The following is a 22,687-nucleotide window of genomic DNA, read 5'->3' as shown; positions in this document are numbered from 1 at the left end:
AGAGGGTATTACATATTTATTGAATATGTAATATTGAATTATTGAATACTTTTGATGCCAAAAGTATCTCAGGATTTCATAATCTCCAAGGTAAATAGCTGCAATGTTCCAACTGATGTTAATCTAAGTATGTCCTGGTAAGTTATTTTTTGTGTTAGGTCTAATGCTCGGTGTGGCATGACATAAATCTAATACATTAAAATAAAATAAGACATTGAAACAATGCTTACAAGCGGACTGTGTAAATTTGGTTGTGCTATCTTTACAAAACCATACAGTAGCTATTTTTCCAATTATTATTAATCTTTATTAATAAATAATTCAATGGATAAAAAATGTATAAAATATATTCAGGAACCTTTAGGAAGTTAGAATAACCAAGCATCTAGAAACCTTTTGTAAGAATTAACTTATTAACCATTTTCCCCATAATAATAGTGTATTGTCCCCCTACTTCAAAATTCCCCCAGAACAGACATTTTGGATATAAATCTTTCTTGCTATAAACTTAATTTATAAAGATGTTTCTAATATTGCTGCACAGTTTGAAAAAAAATTGGCTTACCACTTATCTGATGGGTAGATCCATTTAAAGATGTCATTCCATTAATTTCCCGGAAAGTTACAAACTGTCCAGTTTCAAGTTTATGAGGATTATTATCAAGGCAGGTGACAATACCACAAGTCGCCTGAAATTGGAACCACCAAATATCAAGGAAAAGTAAAATTACAGTAAAATTCAAACACAATTCTATTCTTGACTTGATTCCTGATAAATACATGGACATGCAGTTTTCTTGGTATGATTGGTAATATCATTGGAAGTTTGTCAATACTTTCAACTGGAATTTTTAATTTCCAGATGTAAGGCTGGTAGAGATAAAACTAACTAGCTTCCACATCTAAGGTAAAAATATTACCTGCTCCTAATCATATTCTAATTTTATTTAATAATTCCAAGATATGACAGGAGTATTAACACAAATGTCAATATAAAAATTACTGTATTTTAACAATGATCATAATCAAAACTCTATATGTATAATCAGACTGATAAAATTGCATGGAAGGTATGCACATACTGACTAATGCATCCTTCCCACAATGGAGTGTCCGCTATATGACACTGACGAAGTTGATTGAATTTTTTTTCAAAATAAGTAAATAATGAATTTTTTCTATTTTGTAAATTTATTCAAAGAAGTAAATGGATATTGATTAAAATATTTGGTTGTCTTGGTAATTTCAACATTTTATTTTTTTGGATGAATATAGTAAGTAATGTATATGAAAAAAATATATAAGTCATTACATTGCATATAGAAGAAATAAAAAAATTTAGATCATTTAAAATGATTAAGTAATACATTTAGCCTTAAGGACTGCAAATGTATGAATTATAGGTAGTCTTTACTGACTGCAATTGGGATTGGCAACTCTGTCACTAAGCAATAATTAAGCACACTTTCACATGATGTGCCATCTTACAGTACAGGTTATGACCATATTGGAGCCTGTCCATTAGGTCAAAAGTCAGGAGTACATTAAGTGATCTACTTTAAGTGAATAAACCTCTATCCCGGTTCTCTCCACTTTCATGGACCATTTAAAGGAGGAAATGGCTCAAATGTTTTGCCCAAGAGTGTGATAGGCAAGTCACAAAACAGGGTTTTGAGGGGCTTCCACAAAGAAGAGGGGGCAATGTATTTTCCAAAGCAGGAGAAGGCAAAACAAGAAGCAAGGGATGGAAACTGAACAAAGAGAGAAGCAACCTCAAATTAAGGAGAAATTTCCTGACAGTAAGAACAATTAACCAGTGGAACTGCTTTGTCTCCAGAAGTTCTGGATGCTCCAACACTGGAGGTTTTCAAGAAGAGACTGGACAGCCATTTCTCTGAAATGGTATAGGGTCCCCTCCAAGGTTACTTCTAAGTATTATTCTGACACCTTTCCCAGGCCCTCCACTCAGATTTGGCATCCTCAGTTTTCCTGCCTGAGCAGGCGGTTGGACTAGAAGACGTCCAAAGACCCTTTCAACTCTGTTTCCTGAGCTAAATAGCTAAGACCCTCATTGGGCTCCCCCTATCTCTTTTGCTCATTAAAGAGCTGCCTCTAGACATTCCTTTTAATAAGATTTTTAGAAACCTGCAGTTGAAAGTTCTTCATGTCCCTGTTCTTCCTTACCCTGAAGACCCAATTTCATTTGAAATTTAATCCCAAACTAATTGCCCTTTTAGCATTTCTCTTGACACTTCTCCAAAATGCACTCCCAAGAAGCCACATCTCTCTCCCTCTCCTTCTCTCACATACACAGATGCTGGATTGGATATATCTCTCCCACCCTCCTTCCCTCCTTCCCTTTCTGCTTTAGGCTTAGAAAGTTTGCCAGTGCTGCTCTTCATTTGGTGATGCTTAAGGAGAATTAGGGGCTAGAGACAGTTGACATTCCTATCCCTGCTACAGATGAGGCTGTCAGAAAGAATTTTTGGCAGGCAGGGGCAATGCCTTCTCCTCAGCCTCTCAGCATTAATGAGAGATGCAGCTCTATTGCCCAGGGTAGGCCAAGCCTCTCATTTTGTACAAGCCATCTGCTGCTGGTGGATACACATTTGAGCGAGCGAGCCAGAGACCCTTCCTTCCAGCCTTTGCCCAAAGCCCCGTGCCGCACCAGGTGGCTGAAGTCTGAGCAGCTTCCCTTCCAAGCAGCTTCCCTGCAAAGGGAGGCAGGAAAAGTTTCGCCAAGCAGTTTCCTCCTTTTTGGCCTCAAACATACACACAGAGCAAACATGCACACATCTTACGGCACCGGAGGGACTTGCCCACACACTATCTTCTCATAGAAAGCCCTAGCAACATGAAATGTGTGTGAGTTTGCTCTGTGTGTATGCTGGAGAAGGAGGAGAAGCCAAGGCTGAACTTTTCTACCTCCCTTCACAGCAGAGCTGCTTGGAAGATAGCTCCTGCAGCATGCCCCTTTATGGTCTCCTCCTCCTCCCTACTTTGAAGTACCTTAAAGGGACAGATTGCGATGGCTGCTTTCAAGAAGCTCTGCTGCAAAGGGAGGCAGAAAATTTTGGCAAAGTCTTCTCCTCCTTCTCAGCCTCAAACATACACACAGCAAACACGCACACATCTAATGGCGCCGGGACCTTCTGTGAGGAAACGATGCATGGGCAAGTCTCTCCAGTGTAGCAGGCTGTGAGCAGCACCGGCAATAGGGTGCGTGTGAGCAGCTGACACGAAGAACAGGGCGGAGATGACATTTCAGGCCTCTTTTTCAGCCTGTAGTTTTTGGTAGTTTTCAGTGCAAGAAGTCTGCTGCCTCCGCCTCTTTTTCAGTGTGAGAAGCCTCCAGCTCTTTGCCAGCCAGAACCGAGCCGGCAGCGGCAGCTGAAGGCTTCTTGCACCAAAAGCTACCAGTACCTGGAGGCTTCTTGCGAAAGGCGGCCAAGCCTCAATGTGTCCCACCACCACCAAGGCAGTCTTTGGAAGGTGAACAAGGGCGCAGGCTGGCATGCGGCATGCGGGCAGAGGCCCCAGGGAAGGCCTGAGCCAGGGAATGGCATGTTCCCTGACCTGAGGCAGAGGGCAAGCGGATGGGTGGCATGTGGGTGGAAGGATGGCGAGAGCCAAGTCCGAAAGGTGGCTGACCCCCACCATGTCCACCCCAAGGCGGAGGCCTAGACCATCCCGGGAGTCGACTGAACCAGGGCTTGCTTGCAGGCTCACTCACCCAGGGAGATCAGGGCTGCACAATGGTGGGTGAAGGCAGGCTGGCAATGGCGGGTGAGCAGGCGAGATGAGGCATGACTGGGCAGGGTGTGGCGAGTGGGGACAGTCAGAATTTTAACTACCAGTTCGCCCAAACCGGCCCAAATTGGCCCAAACCGGCAGAATCCCACCACTGCAACACTCCCTCTTCCAGCAAACTCGCATAGCCATACTATCTCACACTCACCTTCCTTCTTTCTTTCTGCAAATGCACGCATGCACATGGGCACATAATCCCTCTTCCAGAAAACTCACACAGCCACACACTCTCTTTTTCACTTTCCCTCTTTGTTCCTGAAATCACATACACACATGCAGCCACACACTCTCTTTTTCACTTTCCCTCTTTGTTCCTGAAATCACATACACACATGCAGCCACACACTCCCAGCAAACTCACATGGCCACACAAATCAATCTTCCCCACACTCTCTCTTTCCCACTTTTTATTCCCAACATTCCCTCTTTCTTCCTATAAATGCATGCACAGATGTGGCACACACTCCCTATTAAAGAAAAATTGTGCAGCCACCAGTAAATGCACATAACTAGCAAATGTTTTCCTGTTGCTGCAAGAAAGAAGGAGTGTGTGGCTGTTTTGAGTTTGTTGGAAGGGGAGTGTGTGGCCATATGTGTGTATGTGTTTCCAGGAACAAAGAAGGAGCATGTGGAAGAGGTAGTATGGAAAAGGGAGAGTGTAACTGCACAAACTTGCTGGAAGAGGGAGTATATTACTGCGTGCATGCATGCATTTGCTGGAAGAAAGAGTGTGGAATAGGGATTATATGGAAGAAGGAATGTGTAGCTTTGCAAGTTTGCTGGAAGAGGGAGTGTTTGCAGGAAGAAAGATTGTAAAAGAGGGAATGTGTGGAAGAGGGAGTGTGTAGCTCTGTGAGTTTGCTGGAAGAAAGAGTATGTGGCCACACAGGTGCATATGTTTGCAGATAGAAAAGAGGGAGAGGGGAGCAAGATAAGGTTTTGCAAAAACAGAGAATTGTGTTTGAAAAATATTTAAACAAAACCCTTCACTTTATAAATCAATTTGTTCTAAAGATGTTATAAAAATTTCCAAGTGATTGGAAGAAAGATGAATATATCAGAGATGTAATTATGTTTAGAAAGTTACCAAACCAGTGATACAATTTCACAAATAGCTGACCATACAAAGGACTAACTCCTGGAATACAAATCTGATACCAATCTTTATTGTGATGATGGCTTAAATATAAACCTCCCAGCTGCAGTTTCAAGCAAATTTACAACTTTCAGGAGGCCAAGTTTGGAACTTTTTCTTTCTGGATATTAACAAGGTTGTTTATAATTACTTGTTAAACATTCCAGAGAAGATTTTATTCTATGAGCATAAACTGGAAGGAGTGACTTTAATCAGAATTTAATCAGTTAATAGGAACTAGGAGGAATTTTGATGTTCTGATTTGATGTACTGATTTGAGTCTGATATACTATATGTAATTAAAGGAAAATTTTAACATAGTTTTATGTTTGTAAAGTAGGTTTGAAAATGTGTTTTTCCTTCATTTATAATATTTGAGTAAAGCTTGTAAAGTATTATTTAAAGTGAATTTGAAAGTATCTAAATAAGTTTAAAAAGATATTAGAATTAATTTATTTTAGAAATATTTTTTAAACAAAAGTTTAGTTTTAAAATGGATGAAAAAAGGTTTTTTTTCCCTTAAAGAATCAAAGCATAGTGAATTTTGATAATATAAATGATGATAATCTGTAAAAAATTAGTAAGTGCAAGCAGAAATATTTTATTTTCCACAGGAAAAAAGTAGACATGATTGAATTGATCACTTTAGTCAAAGAAAGAACATATGTAATTTTATTTTCATTTGGAAACCGCTTCTAGATTTTGGGCTTGTGATGGAAAACTTTGATTTTGGTTTTGCTGATTAGTATGTTCATATTACAGAAATTGCTAATTTAACTTACTGTGTAAAAATAAAAAGTTGAGGTAATAATGTTATTATCTATTACTGTGCTAAAGAGTGGGAAGTCACACCTTTTTTCTTTTTCTCCTTCTACCCCACATTTTGTCCTTTTTCCCTCCCCTTGTTTCATAAAAATATACATGTATAAAAAGTGGAAAGAGGAGCAAATAACTAAGGCAGAATATCAGCAAATAGCCCGAGCCTGTAAAGATGAAGTGAGGAAAGTGAAGGCTCGCAACGAACAAAGGCTAGCGAAAAAAGTAAAAAATAACAAAAAAAGCTTCTACCAACATGTTAAAAAACAAGAAAAAAGTCAAGGAAACAATTGGCCCATTGCTGGGAGAAAGTGGCAAGAAGGTGACAAGCAACAGGGAGAAAGCAGATCTATTTAACTCATTTTTTGCATCTGTCTTTACACAAAAGGAAAAAACAATCCAACCTATCAAAAACAGCACCACAAAAAACAGATTAGGAACACAAGTTAAAATAGGGGAAAAAATGGTAAGTGAACACCTATCTACCCTAGATGAGTTCAAATCACCAGGACCGGATGGATTACACCCCAAGGTTCTGAACTATATCTTTCAAAGATCCTGGAGCACAGGGGAACTGCCAGAGGACTGGAAAAGAGGAAGAAAAAAACCAGATCCAGGAAACTACAGACCTATCAGCCTGACCTCAATACCAGGGAAGATTCTGGAAAAGATAATCAAGCAATGAATCACTGAACACCTAGAAGCAAACAAAGTAATAACCAAAAGCCAACATGGGTTTGTCAAAAACAGATCATGCCAGACTAATCTCATTGCATTCTTTGACAAAATGACAAAATTAGTGGACCAGAGGAATGCTGTCGATATAATTTACTTGGACTTCAGCAAAGCATTTGATAAAGTAGACCATAACCTACTACTAGATAAAATAGAAAAATGTGGGTTACCACCAGCAGATCGATTCGCAACTGGCTGACCAACCGCAATCAACATGTAGTCCTCAATAGAACTACATCCACATGGAGGGAAGTATGCAGAGGAGTACCCCAAGGCTCTGTTTTAGGCCCAGAACTCTTCAACATCTTCATCAATGACTTGGACAAGGGGATAAATGGGGAACTCATCAAATTTGCAGATGACACCAAGCTGGCAGGAATAGCCAACACTCCAGAAGATAGGCTCAAGATACAGAAGGATCTTGACAGACTTGAACATTGGGCGCTAACTAACAAAATGAAATTCAAGAGTGAACAAAGTAAGGTTCTACATTTAGGCAAAAAAACCCAAAATGCACAGGTACCGTATATGTGGTACCTTGCTCAATAGTAGTAACTGTGAGAGGGATCTTGGAGTCCTAGTGGACAACCATTTAGATATGAGCCAGCAGTGTGCAGCAGCTGCCAAAAAAGCCAACACAGTTCTGGGCTGCATAAAGAGGGATAGAATCAAGATCACGTGAAGTGTTAATACCACTTTATAATGCCTTGGTAAGATCACACTTGGAATATTACATTCAGTTTTGGTCGCCACAATGTAAAAAAGATGTTGAGACTCTAGAAAGAGTGCAGAGAAGAGCAACAAAGATGATTAGGGGAGTGGAAGCTAAAACATATGAAGAACGGTTGCAGGAACTCGGTATATCTAGTTTAATGAAAAGAAGGACTAGGGGAGACATGATAGCAGTGTTCCAATATCTCAGGGGTTGTCACAAAGAAGAGGGAGTCAAGCTATTCTCCAAAGCACCTGAGGATAGAACAAGAAACAATGGGTGGAAACTAATAAAGGAGAGAAGCAACTTAGAAGTAAGGAGAAATTTCCTGACAGTTAGAACAATCAATAAGTGGAACAACTTGCCTGCAGAAGTTGTGAATGCTCCAACACTGGAAATTTTTAAGAAAATGTTGGATAGCCATTTGTCTGAAATGGTATAGAGTTTCCTGCCTGGGCAGGGGGTTGGACTAGAAGACTTCCAAGGTCCCTTCCAACTCTGTTATTATGTTATGTTATGTTATGTTATTATTTTCATTTTCCTTTATTATTAGAAAAAATAACAGAATATTTTATATTTTGATACATTAAAAAGGAAATCATCAGAGGTTTTAAACATAATATTACACGACTGTGACTTGTGATTTTCTGCCAGCTTCCCCACTGACTTTGCTTGTCAAAACCAAGTGTGGAAGGTTTTTGTTAATCATAAAGAGGTAAATTCTCAACTCTACTTATAATTGCTATAAAGACAATCAGAAGTTATTTCTTTATATTTTTTTCTACTTTTCTGCTATGTATTTTTTTTTCTTTCCTGCATTTTTATTTTTCTTTCTTTCTCTTATTTTATGCTAGTTTGTATTATTTATTTTCTTTTTAAAAGTATTTAATAAAATTATGTTTTAAAAAAGGAAGCTGGCTGTGAACATTGGAAATGGCAATCATATGTCCATAGGGTTCTGTGACATTTAAAAATGTATGCCAGTTGCCAAGCACCCAAATCATGATTACATGACTGTAGAGACATTGCAAAGGCTTTAATTTTGAAGACCAGTTCTAAGTGTCACTTTTCAGCACCAATGGAACTTCAACGTTACTGAATAAATGATAAGTAAGCAAGGACTTCCTGTATTATAATTTTATTTATTTTTATTCCATGGACATATTTTGTGAAGATGACTTTGATCAACCTCTGGAATAGAGGTATGGAACAGTGGTGGGTTTCTACCGGTTAGCCCCGGTTCGGGCAAACCAGAAGTGGCGGCAGTGGGAGGCTCCGCCCACCCACCCAGACGTCATCACAGACGCTCTGCGCATGCGCATAAGGTTCTTTTTTTTCCATTACAAGTTTTTATTGATTTTTTAGTTTCCCCCCCATCACACATACATGATTTATGAACAGAGTATTGACCATATCATATCTTATACAATTCAATCTATTCAAATATATTTTATTTAGTTACAGTTTTTGTAACTAAGTATTCTTTTTTCATAGTTTTTATTCATTTCCTAATATTTCCTTGCTCATTTTATGAAATCACATCTTCTTTCGCCCTCAGGTTCTAATTTCTCCATTTTTATTCATATTCATTCCCTTTCATTCTTTTTTTTTAATTATTTCAATTTTTATCCTAATATATTCAAATATATTCGGGGTTGTCTTTCTTCCATTTCCTTTTCACAGCAGTCCTTTCTTCTCTCACTCCTTTCCCTCCCTCTTTTCTTCCTACCTCCTTTCTTCTCTCCTTTCCTACTCCTTCTCTACTTCCTTTCTCCCCCTCCACCTTACTTCCTCCCTATCTAACCTTCTCTCCTACTCTTATTTCCCCTACCTTTCCTCCTCTCCTCTCCCCTTTCTTCTTTCTCTCTCCCTCCTTCTCCCTTTCCATCTCACTCCTTCTTCTTATCTCTCTCCATTGCTGTATTTATTTTCAATATTTCTGGTGTCCAGACAACCCTGATTTTCTCATTTATTATGCATATTTCTCAAACCTCCCCTCCTATATTTTACTTATTAACATTGTCTTCATCTTATTCCATTTATATCATACAATCAATTAATGCAACTTTCCACCTCTTATTTTCTTAACGTTTTTGTTCACAATTCAATTCTTATTATTTTCTTCCAATAGTGTACATCATTTATTAACATTTCAATTTTATTCCCTTTTACATCTTAATTTCAATCATTTTCACTTATAAACCGTGTATCTTTCATATTTCATCTGCTGGATTTTCAATTCTTTTATATGTTTAAAATTTATTTCCTTACCATCAACTTTAATTCTCTCTCATTCCATTCATTCTCAGGTTCTGTGTATACGCAGAAGAATCACATGCAAGCAAAGCGAATGCACACACATGCACCCTCACAGTTCCGAACCAATAGCGAAGGTATGTGGAACCAACTATTGGTGTGGAACATAAGGCCCACAGTCCAGATCCAGCCCACAATGTGGTCAGATCTGGCTTGCGGAATTGTCCTGGAAAATGTAAGGAGTCAGCCTGTATCACTTTAGCCCAGTCTACCCAATACGAAGAGGAAACATTGTGCCAGCGTTGCTTTGGCCCAGTCTACCCAATGCAAAGAAAAAACATGCCAGGAGTTTGGAGAGTGGTGTCAAGTTGGGCAAGCCCACCCAGTTAACCACAGCCATCCAGTTGGCCACGCCTGCCCAGCCCCCCCCTCCCGAGGTCCAGCACAGCCCTCAATGAAATTGAGTTTGACACCCCTGCTCTAGAATATTAAAAAAAAATATTTCCTATGCAAATGAAAGTATAATTCAAATTAATTAACTAAATTATCCACTATCTGTATCACTACACTTGAGAAATTAACCTTTAATAAAATCGAGGCATAATGAATGTCCAAGCAGAATGTTTGTCAAGTAAGAACCATTTTATAATAGTCAACACAAAACACAAAAACTTATTTTTACAACTAAAATATAAAATATGAAGAAAATTAAATAATATAAAATGGTACACAAAAAGCTACCATTAGGTGCTAAACATTTCAAAAAATAAAAATTTTCAAAAGCATTTGATGTTAAATCTTAAATAAGCAATCCTTATGAACTACGTTATAAAACACACAGCTTTATCTTAGCTTTGCCCATCTAATTATGGCTAAAGATCTCTTGAGTAGGAACTATGGCCCTTTTGAGTACTGGATGCTGTTGTTTTGCACTGAATTTATCTGTATTGTTCCCACATCTAATCTTCAGATGAATGATACCACTACTAAAAGGACATTTCCCATAAAAGACAATTCTGATGTCTATCTATAACTGCATAGCATACAACATTATCATCTATATAATACTGCTGTATTTGTTGTTGTTGTTAGTTGCGAAGTCAAGTCTGACCCATCGCAACCCCATGGACAATGTTCCTCCAGGCCTTCCTGTCCTCTACCATCCTCTGGAGTCCATTTAAGCTCATGCTTACTGCTTCAGTGACTCCATCCAGCCACCTCATTCTATGTCGTCCCGTTCTTCTTTTGCCCTCAATCTTTCCCAGCATTAGGCTCTTCTCCAGTGAGTCCTTCCTTTTCATTAGGTGGCCAAAGTATTTCAGTTTCAGCTTCAGGATCTGGCCTTCTAAAGAGCAGTCTGTATACTTTCTCTATATATGAATGCTGTATACTTTATATTTGAATTTTAAAATTTAAGGATTTAAGTTAAACCACTTAACATATACAAAAAAAATCAATATTTAAAAAATTCTCACCTGAGATATGTTTGAAATGAAAATTTCTTTTGGTTCCTCCCCTGTGGTATCTAGGACTTCAAATTCATCACCAAAGTCACAAAACAGACGTGCCCATATTCCGTACACATCTGCACTTATAAACTGTAAGAACGACACAAAGTAATGACAATTAGATTTCAAAATTCTTGCATCAAATACTTTATTTTGCTACTGCTGATGAAAGAAGAAAAGTTAATAAGTTAACATTTAATACAGATTTATAATGGGCCTATATTTTCAGGATTTGAACAAAATAATAGATACTCAAATCTCTTTAGACTCTGGCCAAGTTGTAGTTTCAGAACTACCCTTGCAAAGTTTTTAAGTCACATTTGTACTATAACCCTGGATATAAGCAAGAGTTTTTGCTTCTTTTAGCTTGCTTGAATAGGAATATGTGAATTTAAAAGGGCTTGACCCCAAAAAAATAAATAGAAAAATAGTAAAAGCTGTTAATTCTACTAACTTTTAAAAAGGCAAGCCTACAGAGTAGGTGAACACATTACTAAAGTCCAAAGATTTTTTTAATATGCTAATTAACTACAGATAGCTGCTTTTTTCCACAAGGGACTACAGATGACAACTTTAGCTTCAATTCACTTATTATCAGAGCAGTCACGACTAGATGTTTAGACACAGAAGAAGGAAAACAAATCTTTCTAGAGTAATCAAATAAAAATGATTATCAAAAGCAAAATTTTATGTTAGGGATAATAGCATTCAAATATGAAATGCATAAAATAAAAAATTAATTTTAAACATTAAAATTATAAAAAATATAATTGAAAAATATCTCATATAATCTCATTTGAGGATGCAGATATTTAAAGATTGATATAATTTCGAAGATTTGGATCTTTTTCAAAATGTGAATGAATACCAAGTAAGTCACTAATAGCATTTGCATAGGCAAGAGGATTTTTAGAGAGAAAAGATGTTCACACCATGAGCTACAGAGATCTGTGTCTTTCTCTAATGGATCAGATTAGTAGCCTACAAGCCTAACCTAATGCAAATCTTACAACTAACAATCTAAAGCATCTACACAACCTGAAGAATAACTAAAATGATGGAGAAAGAGGCTAGCATCAGGGTGACCTGCAAGGTGCGTGTTATGTTTTCATTCCTGCCCATGGACATTTCAAATTATATCTGTACCAAGTGCAAACTGATTAGATTGCTGAAGGAAAGGGTAGAGGAAGTAGACATATCTAGACACTCTGAAGTCTCATCTGTGAAAATGAGGAATTTCTAGAAAAAACGAAAGTCCAAATACAAGCTAAAAGCTGCAAGGGAGAAATAACAATAGAAAAAAATGAATCCCTAGAAGAGCAATGGAATCATGTCACTTAAAGGACAAAAAAATCCAAAGAAGACTGTCCCTGCCACTAGTGCTGAATAATCAGTTTAATATCCTCCCCCTAGAAGAAAACATGTAGACATTTGAAGAAGAGCCTTCATTAAGTTACAATGACAGGACGAAAAGTAACTCAGATTATCACAAAGAAGAGTAATCCACTGAGCACCCCAAAGAGAAAAATGTGTGTGATGGTGATTGTTAATTCTCTTCTCAGAGGAACAGAACCAGTAATTTGTGGACTATGTATGAAAATATGTTGTCTACGAAGTGCAAAGATCAAAGATGTGACAGAAAGGTTTACCCAAATAATAAATCCCACCGATCTTTGCCTTCTTTCATGTTGGGAGAAATGATACAACAAAAAAGAGACTGAAAAAATATCTAAGGACTACAAACAACTAGGCCAGGAAAACAAATTAATTAGGAGCAAAGGTAGTGTTTTCATTTGTAGTTCCAATAGAAGGCCAAGAGAATGGAAGATTTTAGTGATAAACTGCTAGCTCAAGAGATAGTGCCACAGAAAGAACTCTGGATTTCTGGACTATGGTTTACATTACCTACAGAAAAAACTTCTGGCAAGAAATGAGTTGTACCTCACAAGGACCAAGAAGAATTTATTTGGAAAATATCTGGCTTGGCTCATCCAAAAGGTTTTAAACTAAATCTGTAGGGGGAAGGAAGCCAATTTTTAGGATCAAACCAAAAACATAAACCCCAAGACAACAATCAGACCTTAGGGAATGGAATGGTGAAAAGGAAGGGAAACTCAGGTATAAAACAGGAGACACAAGAAGCAAACACAGGCTCACCTATAAAGGGCTCAGATCCATGTATCTTGATGTTCAAAGTATGGGGAACAGACAAGGAGAATTTGAAGTCTAAGTATATGAAGGCACATTTGATATTGTTGTTATTACTGAAATTGGGATAGAACCTTGGTAGGATGGAACTCACAAGTAGAGTATACTACTAGAGAACATAATTTATTCAAAAAAACCAAAAACCAAACTCAAAAATAGAAGGAGTTAAATTGTATACAAAGAATTACCTTAATAGGTGGATGCTGTGTATGGCAAAAAGCATTAATCTTCTTCTGCAGTGACATCTTCATCTCAGTTAATATGACACACTTTTAAGAAAATAATCCAAAGATAAATCTTAAATAAACACAAGGTTGAGTATAACCTGTAACTTATATATAGATCAACAAATATATCAGATGATGCAGTTTATCTGCACCAAATAAAGGTTTCTAACATTCAATTACTATATGAATAAATGTTTATGATGTAAAAATCTAACTCGTCAGCTAGATATGTCAGAAATACATTAATATACTTTTCACTTCTGCAATGAACTATTCTTTTTATTTTAATAATTCATCATATTTCTTGGACTTGTGCCACTAACAGTTTTTACCTGATTTTATGTTGTAATGGGGTTCTTACCAATTAAAATGCCTAATGCCATACTTACAAAAAAAAAATCTGTAATAGAGAGCTAGAAACTAGCTCTGACTAAAACTGGTTCTACTCATCTCATGTCAAGAGATTAAGCAGCTTTTTCAATTATTCTGAGCTCTTTCCATAGTATATGTTACATTACAACCTAAATTTTGTGCATGTGCAAACATAACCATTAAGATTGACTAAGGAAAGTTCTAACACTATTTTAAAAAGTTGATCCTAAAAAAATGCTTTTAATAAAGCCAACGCACAGCGAAGCCACACATAATTTAATATAAGCCTACAGAATATCTAAGATCCAGCAGTAAAGCATATAGGACAGTCCTAAACTAAAGACCAGCAGGCTCCAGCTAAGGATAATCAGGAAACCTGGTGATTAATTATGTGCATACTATCTTAATCCTTATCTAAATTTTGCACAAAATAATTCAGTCAGATATAAATTAAAATTTCTAAACTAAGCAGAATTCAGAAGGATTTATAGCAATCAAAGAATACTTCAAGAAGATAATTGAAACATTGGGATATCAAAATACAAATTCTACCCTTTAATGCTTATGTTATTTGATTCAAGTCTGTGTGCGCAATTTCTGTATCATGACATAATGGTGCAAGTTTCATCGTATGTTATCCTTCCTGAGGGAACTTATGGCAGAATTAAGCCCATAATATATTCTGTAAGCTGCCTTGAATCGCCATGGGCGAATAGGCAGCTATATAAATTCAATAAATAAATAATAAACAAATTTACATAAAGATACACATGCAGACACTAACACATACTTGTAATCATTTAAATTCAATCAGGCATTTAAAAAAGATCCTTCTGAAGAAATAGTATCTACCATATTTAAGATAAATCAGAATATAATTTTAAATCTGTGTTTTTCAAAATACACATCACAATGCACACACTATACATTCATCATAGTGTGACACAACTAGCAGTCTCTATTTGCATTAGACAGGTAAAGCTAATCATTTCCAAATTCTTTGCACATAATGCTTTGATGTAAAAAGGAGGGAGTCACTATCCATTTGTACATAGAATTTGAATACTCAGAAATAATAGTTTTCCCTCTTCTTTTTATTACTTTCAAAAGAACTTTAAAGAAATACTTACCCTCCTTTTCCTTCTTAACCCAACTTCTCAAATGTTTGAAAAACTGAGAAAAGGTTAGGTTTTCACCGTCTAAGTTGGCTTTTCCTTAAAAGCAGCAAAAGGAATCGCCACAGTTTTAAATCCCTTCAGAAATATTTCACTGCCATTTTCAAGATGTACAAAGCAGGAGTTTGGGACAGGAGCAGCTATTGTAGGCATGAAAGCTAATTAAATGGAAGATATTTCAACATACCTGATATTGTTTCAAAAAAGAAATATCAGTGATTTCATTTAATGGATCAGTTGATGACATCACTTGGACATATGGATTCAGCTCTGCAATGTGATGCTGTACTGCTTCAGCTCTGAAGTGCATATAATAATTGTATTATTGATAGGTGTGACATGTAGGTGTACCCTGCCTTCCGATGCACCTGCCTGATTACAATTACAGTTAAGTTTTCAAGTTCAGCTCTATAGACATATTTGCAACAAATAATTATATCTCCTGCTCTCGTATATAATCCAGTCTTTTAATATTTCAACAAGGTGGGACATGATCTCCAATTGGAGTGGCATGCCTTTTTGTGGTATGGCAAGAATAAAATACAGTATATAGATATTTCCAAAGACATTATGTAAGAAATGCACTATTTTTAATATAGGAAAAAGTCAAAACAAAAAACTATATGAAATACCAGTCTGACTTTCTATGATGGAAGCATTGATACATCCAAATGTTGTTAACCTGTTAAAAATTGTAGCATATAAATACATCTTAAATGAAGAAGAGGAACTTAAAACTACACAGGAATTGCAGAATCAAGGGGTAGATTTAGCATGGGGGCCACACTTGCAAATACAATCAAATACAATCAAGATATGTGAAAGATGCAAAGTCATATGCTTTTTATAAAAAGCCAACAGCACTTGACCAGATACTTTTATGAACAGATGAAAAATTAATAAAGAAAATATATAGATACTTATTAAGTATCAAATGGAAGTCAAACAGATGAAAGAAACGATGATAGTTTGGGCAAAAAACTTTGGGACAGAAATTATAAATTGACAATGGCAACTGCTTATAAAGAAAACCTCTTTAAAATGTTTTATAGGTGGCACTTGCCACTGGCAAGACTAGCAAAGATGTTTAAAAATATGTCCGCTGAATGTTGGAAATGTAATCAGATACCAGGTTCTTATTATCACATGTGGTGGACATGTTTAAAGGCAAAAACAAAAAAACTGGACAAAAATACATACATGGTTAGAGAAAATGATAAAGCAGCACATAGACTTTAAACCAGAAATATTTATGTTAGGTATTTTACCAGAAAATTATAATAAAGGAATTACATATTTAATAACGCATATGCTAATAGCAGTGAGAATTGTATTTGCACAATATTGGAAAAATGAGCATACACGTACAGATGAAAGTATAATTAGAAAAATATTAGACTGTGTGGCAATGGGTGGTGACAGTGGTGATGGGCGGCAGCAATCCCCACAGCCTGAAACAGCTGATTGGCAGTATTCTGGGAGGCCAATCCTACTGCCAATCAGCTGCTTGTGCTAAATTAGGCTGTGCTGAAGATGACCAGGCTGTTTGCTGCAAGGAGCAAATTGCTGGGAGGCAGAGGCCAAAGGGTGAGGGCCAGCAGATGTTCAGGGCTTCAGCAAAATTTGCTCTATAAGATGCACAGACATTTCCATCCACTTTTTTTATAGACCAAAAAATACGGTAACTGCATTCTGCACACCATCAAAGAATGTAGTATATAAATTTCACCCACAATTTGGAAATATGATCTTATTGATATTCTTTAGTAGATATAAAAATATAGCTTGGATAGAGCTCATACAAGGATTGCAATAATTTTGAAGACTGGACCATGAACACAAGGGTAAAATCTGTCAACATAGATAACATACATTTGCTCACAATATTTTAAACATTGTACAGACCTGTTCCTTACATTTAGAACATCATCTTCACGAGCAAAGAAGTTTGTTCCTAAATCCCATGTCTTGCATTGTTTGGTATCATGGATAGTGAGAGCCTTGAAATAATATTAGAAGAAAGGAATAAATTAAATTTGAAGTAGCAGTGAGGCAACATCATAAATATACACACTATCACACATCTATCACATCTATGAACTACAAGTAGTCTTTGACTTACAACCGGTGATTTAATGATCATTCAAAGTTACGAGGCAATCAAAAAAAGTTACTTACAATCCATTCTCAAAGTTACCACTGCTACAATACCTCTGAAGTCACATGATCACATTTCAGGCATTTGGCAACCAGATTTCATTTATGACTGATTGCAGTGTCCAACAGCCACATGGTCATGTTTTGCAACTCAGGGGTATTAGCGATATCATTTTTACTATCAATGTCCCTGATTATCTCTTTTATTGTTGATTCAGCCTTCTCCAGACTTAACTGGCCTAAATATTCTGGAGAGAAGCCAAGATACAAGCTTCTGCTATTTAGATACAGTACCAGTGAGATTGGAGCTGTCTTGACAATAGTAAGGCATCAAGTCTGTAGGGTCAAACATCATTATAAATCCTGAGATTAGAAACCTTAACTCTTGGCACATTCACTTCAAGCCACCACTTCCTTTGGTATACCAATCACCGAAGAAAATTTAAATGAATGGCTTCATAAATCCTCAGATTTGTATATGGGCCAAATTGTATCTCAGGTTAGTAGTTGGGCAATTATTTTAGCCATAAACAATTTCATTGCTACTGGAAAGTAATTTTCCCCATTGTGTATGAAATTGAATTATTGCTTGCACCCTCCTTTGGACAGTGGCAGTAGCAGTAGCATAATTTACATGGATTGTTCATTTCCTTGAAGTCTGAAATACAGTGCCCAAGTTTTTAAAACATTTAATCTGTTTTAATTCATGGGAATAAATTCAGGGGTGAAATGCTCTGAAGTCTGCTATCGTTTCACTTTGCTACCAGTTGGCTGTGTGCCTGCCTGCACAATGCACACCAAATGCGCACTTTGCATGTCTGCACACTGCAGGCACTACCATGCAGCACTGAAGAAGGATGATTCAGAAGCCTTTTCTAAGGTAAGTAGAACAGCGAGGGGGGAACAGCTGTGCCATGTGATTTAGATTCGCTAGAAAGCAGGATTTCCTGCAAATATAAATCGTGCGGCACAGCTGACCATCGGAAATACTGGTTCATTCGAACCTGTAGCAGTTTTTTTACTATCTGTCTTCCCGAACCAGTAGCTTTTATTACTACTAGTTCAGGTGAACTGGTCCAAACCAGTAGCATTTCACCCCTGAATTAATTGTCCAATTATGCTTTTGTTTTTTGTCAGAGAAAACTAGAACATTAGATTTATCATAATTGATTATTAATTCTTCCTCATTACAGTAGGATGCCATGGTTCTCAGTGCCCACTTCATGCCAACAGAAAATAAGGAGAGAAGAGCTGCATTGCCAGCATAGAATAAAATGTTGGGATATTTGTTGCCTAATTTAGGTACATTTATATCAACTCTCTGGAGAGTTTTAATTAGAGACCTACACTTAATCATCAATCCCTTCACAGTGTAGATATGTGGCAAAGCTATATGCAATTGCAAGCAATTCTAAACCAGTCATAATGTGACTTTTATATTTTCTAGTCATATATATATATCAGCATCTGAGAATCAAGATACTATTTTTTAATATTTTGCTAGTGTTTGTGTGAAATTCATGACAGTCTCATCAGTTTTTTAGGAAGCAAAATACCTTAAAATAAACATATACAAAATATTTATTCTTAAAAATTAGAATGTCTTTCTTCTTACCTTTATTCCTGCAAGAACTATGTTCTTAGCTGAAAAGAAAACTGAAGAGTTATAAATTTCTAGTACATATTAACCATTTATAACTATATACTGTACTTATTCCTCCACTAAAGATAACCCTGAATTTAAGACTGTAAAATTAAGATAATTTTCTATTATCAAAAGAAAATATAAAGTATAGTGTACAATATAGATAGACATCCTGTACAATGCAATGTTCCTCATATTGTCTAAGATTGCCAGCTCCAGCTGAAACTTGTATTGAAGATGTGCTTCTCCCACTCAGTATGTGTATGTGTTATACTTCTATGCAGATAGATCTGCTAAAAGCTAATTTTCAAAAAAGAGTAGTACAAAAGGAAAAAAAACCATTAATAACTACAGCTTAAATTGAGAGCATAAAGTAAGATGGCCAATTTATAAACTTAATTGATGCCCATCCATTTATACCAGCAATTATATCTACACAATTGAAGCCATGGTGACACCTCAGTTGCTGTAGAATTTTTGCCTTACTTCAAGTTCTTATTCCTTTTAACATTTTTCTTCCTCATAGGAATAGAGTGATTATTAAATAAATAATTTGTTAATTCTAATTCTAGTTTAATTAAATATTGTAAGGATTTGTATTCCATTAGTATACTTAAAAAGGCACAATGGCTCAGTATTTAAAGATGTTGAGCTTGTCAGCTAGAAAACTGACAGATTAGGTTCAAGACCCAAACACCACATGATAGGGTAAGCTCCCATTACTTGCCCCAGTTCCTGCCGACCTAGCAGTTCAAAAGCTTGCAAATCCTAATAGATAAATAGGTACCACTTTGGTGGGAAGTAATAGTGTTCTATGTGCCTCAGCATAGTCATGCCGGTTACATGACCATGGAAGTGTCTTCAGACAATGCTGGTGGCTCTCTTGGCTAGGAAACAGAGATGAGCACTGTCCCCTCTAATTGGACAAGACTGGGCAGGAGAAACCTTTCCCTTTAGTATGTTTAACGTATTAGAATGCTTTATAAATGTAAGTAATGACTTTATTTATTACTACAAAGGTAGTAATGTTTATAATGCTAATGTTTATGGAATACACACCCAATTCTTTGTAGGTTTAAAAGAAAACTTATCTTAAGATAGATTATTATTTTATAAAAGATTTAAAAGAAGTATGAGACATAGATTTAGGAAAACAAAAAGATGATATGAAGAGGCAAATATTATGGAAATTAGATGGCTTTCTATCTGCTTCAATACAAGAGATACAGGAAAAGATCCCTGGCATTTAACTCCCATTACAAATGTCTCATAATTAGTTATCAAAATGTTTGAAAGGCTGCAATCAGAAAAGACCATTTTGTCATATGTGGTAGATTTACAAAAAGCGACATCTTTCTGAAACAAAATATTCAAAAAAGCCAAAGTACTAAGTAAACCAAAAGTAGATTCTAATAATGATCTATATAAATCAATCCATCAGAAAAACTAAATGTCAGCAAGAGGCAGTATCTATTAGAAGAGACTACAACAGCAGTCTATCATTTCAGTCCAATCAATGCACTATCTGGTTATTCTTATTCTATTATCATCTATATTTATAAGTCAGGCTCTGATGCTTCTACTGTAGCGGAGATTAAAATTTTAAGAAGTTGTAATTATATCTCTACAATATATGAGGCTAAAGTATTACTATATAAAAATCCTTCCAAGAAATTCATGAAGTTTCTTCTCCAAACAATGAGAATATATTTATTTATTTATTTATTTATTTATTTATTTTGTTACAATATATGTAGGTATCATACAAAAAGATTATATAGTATATAAACACATATATGAGTAAATATAAGGAGGTATAAGCATATTTATATATAGGAAGAAGAAAAGAAAAACAATAGGACAGGAATGGTAGGCACGTTTGTGCGCTTATGCACGCCCCTTATGGTCCTCTTAGGAATGGGGCGAGGTCAATAGTAGAAAGTTTTTGGTTAAAGCTTTTAGGATTATGGGAAGAGACCACAGAGTCAGGTAAAGTATTCCAAGCACTGATGATTCTGTTACAGAAGTCATATTTTCTGCAACCTAGATTAAAGTGGTTGACATTAAGTTTAAATCTATTGGTTGCTCTAATATTATTGCAATTAAAGCTGAAGTAGTCTTTGACAGGAAGGACATTACAATAGATGATTCTGTGAGTTAAACTTAGGTCTTGTCAAAGGCGACGGAGTTCCAAGTTTTCTAAGCCTAGGATTTCAAGCCTGGTGGGATAAGGTATTTTGTTGTTTTCAGAGGAATGGAGAACTCTTCTTGTAAAATATTTCTGGACACGTTCAATTGTATTGATGTCAGAGATGTGGTGAGGGTTCCAAACAGATGAGCTGTATTCTAGAATTGGTCTAGCAAATGTTTTATATATTCTGGTTAGTAGTGTGGTGTTTTTGGAAAAGAAGCTACGTAAGATTAGGTTTACAACTCTTAGAGCTTTTTTTGCTATGTAGTTGCAGTGGGCTTTGGCACCTGGATCATTTGACATGAAAACTCCAAGGTCTTTAACGGGATGGGGGTCGTCTGTAATTATCTTTGTAATTGTAATTTGTAATTGTAATTCGTCTGTAATTATCTTTGTAATTCATTTTACTTGAGTGATTTTTATGATGCAGGTAATAGTTCTATATTTAATATATTCCAATTAGTAGAAAATATAAGTTTATCCTTGTTCTTGTTGTAAGTCGTGAAGTAATGTCTGACCCATGCGACCCCATGGACAACATTCCTCCAGGCCTTCCTGTCCTCTACCATCCTCTAGAGTACATTTAATCTCACACCAACTGCTTCAGTGACTCCATCCAGCCACTTCATTCTATGTCATCCCACTCTTCTCTTGCCCTCAATCGTTCCCAGCATTAGGCTCTTCTCCAGTGAGTCCTTCCTTCTCATTAGGTGACCAAAGTATTTGAGTTTCATCTTCAGCATCTGGCCTTACAAAGAGCAGTCAGAGTTGATCTCCTCTAGGACTGACTGATTTGATCGCCTTGCAGTCCAAGGGACTCGCAGGAGTCTTCTCCAGCATCATAGTTCAAAGGCCTCAATTTTTTGGCGCTCAGGCTTCCTTATGGTCCAACTTTCACAGTCATACATTGTAACTGAGAAAACAATAGCCTATATGCTATGGTTAACCATAAACTATATGCACTTTTGGGGGCAGAATGATGTCTCTGCTTTTTAGTATGCCGTCTAGATTTGCCATAGCTTTCCTCTCCAGGAGCGTCTTTTAATTTCTTATCTGTAGTTGCCATTTGCGGTGATCTTGGAGCCCAGGAAAATATAATCTGTAACTACCTCCATTTCTTCCCCCTCTATTTGCCAGGAATTGAGAGGACCGAATGCCATGATCTTGGTTTTCTTAACGTTGAGTTTCAAGCCAACTGAAGCAGTAGGCATGAGTTTAAATGGACTCCAGAGGATGGTAGAGGACAGGAAGGCCTGGGGAACGTTGTCCATGGGGTCGCGATGGGTCGGACACGACTTCGCAACTAACAACTTTTACCCGCATCAAGAGGCTCTTTGGTTCCTCTTCACTTTCTGCCATTAGAGTGGTATCATTTGCATATCTGAGGTTGTTGATATTTCTTCTGGAAATCTTAATTCCAACTTGTGATTTTTCTAGCCCCACTTTTCTCATGATGTGCTCTGCATATAGGTTAAATAGGCAGGGTGACAGTATGCAGATTGGCCGAACTCCTTTCCCAATTTTGAACCAATCAATGATTCCATGTCCAGTTCTCACTGTTGCTTCTTGACCCACATATAGATATCTCAAGAGACAAATAAGATGGTCTGGTACTCCCATCTCTTTAAGAACTTGCCGCAATTTGTTGTGATCCACACAATCAAAGGCATAGTCAATGAAGCAGAAATAGATATTTTTCTGGAACTCCCTAGCTTTCTCCATGATCCAGTGTATGTTGGC

General features: G+C 36.6%; 1 protein-coding gene across 7 annotated transcripts in view; it reads right to left on the bottom strand.

Moving 5' to 3' along the window:
* Positions 1-22,687, bottom strand: part of UBA6 (ubiquitin like modifier activating enzyme 6) — a 95,007-nt gene that overhangs the window by 57,756 nt on the left and 14,564 nt on the right. For 5 of the 7 annotated variants that reach the window (XM_058181208.1, XM_058181207.1, XM_058181209.1 and 2 more), the window contains 6 exons: positions 18,727-18,767; positions 16,860-16,954; positions 15,142-15,253; positions 13,369-13,449; positions 10,940-11,062; positions 566-689 (listed from right to left, as the gene is read on the bottom strand). In XM_058181208.1, coding sequence (XP_058037191.1) covers positions 566-689; positions 10,940-11,062; positions 13,369-13,449; positions 15,142-15,253; positions 16,860-16,954; positions 18,727-18,767 — 576 coding nt within the window. Of the gene's footprint in view, positions 1-565; positions 690-10,939; positions 11,063-13,368; positions 13,450-15,141; positions 15,254-16,859; positions 16,955-18,726; positions 18,768-22,687 lie in introns of those variants that run through there. The other 2 variants (XM_058181210.1, XM_058181212.1) reach the window with 2 other exon arrangements.

This window comes from Ahaetulla prasina, chromosome 4 (genome assembly GCF_028640845.1).
Source record: "Ahaetulla prasina isolate Xishuangbanna chromosome 4, ASM2864084v1, whole genome shotgun sequence".
Classification (NCBI taxonomy): domain Eukaryota; kingdom Metazoa; phylum Chordata; class Lepidosauria; order Squamata; family Colubridae; genus Ahaetulla; species Ahaetulla prasina.
Note: the sequence above shows the minus strand (reverse complement) of the source record. Positions and strands in the feature narration are given on the sequence as shown.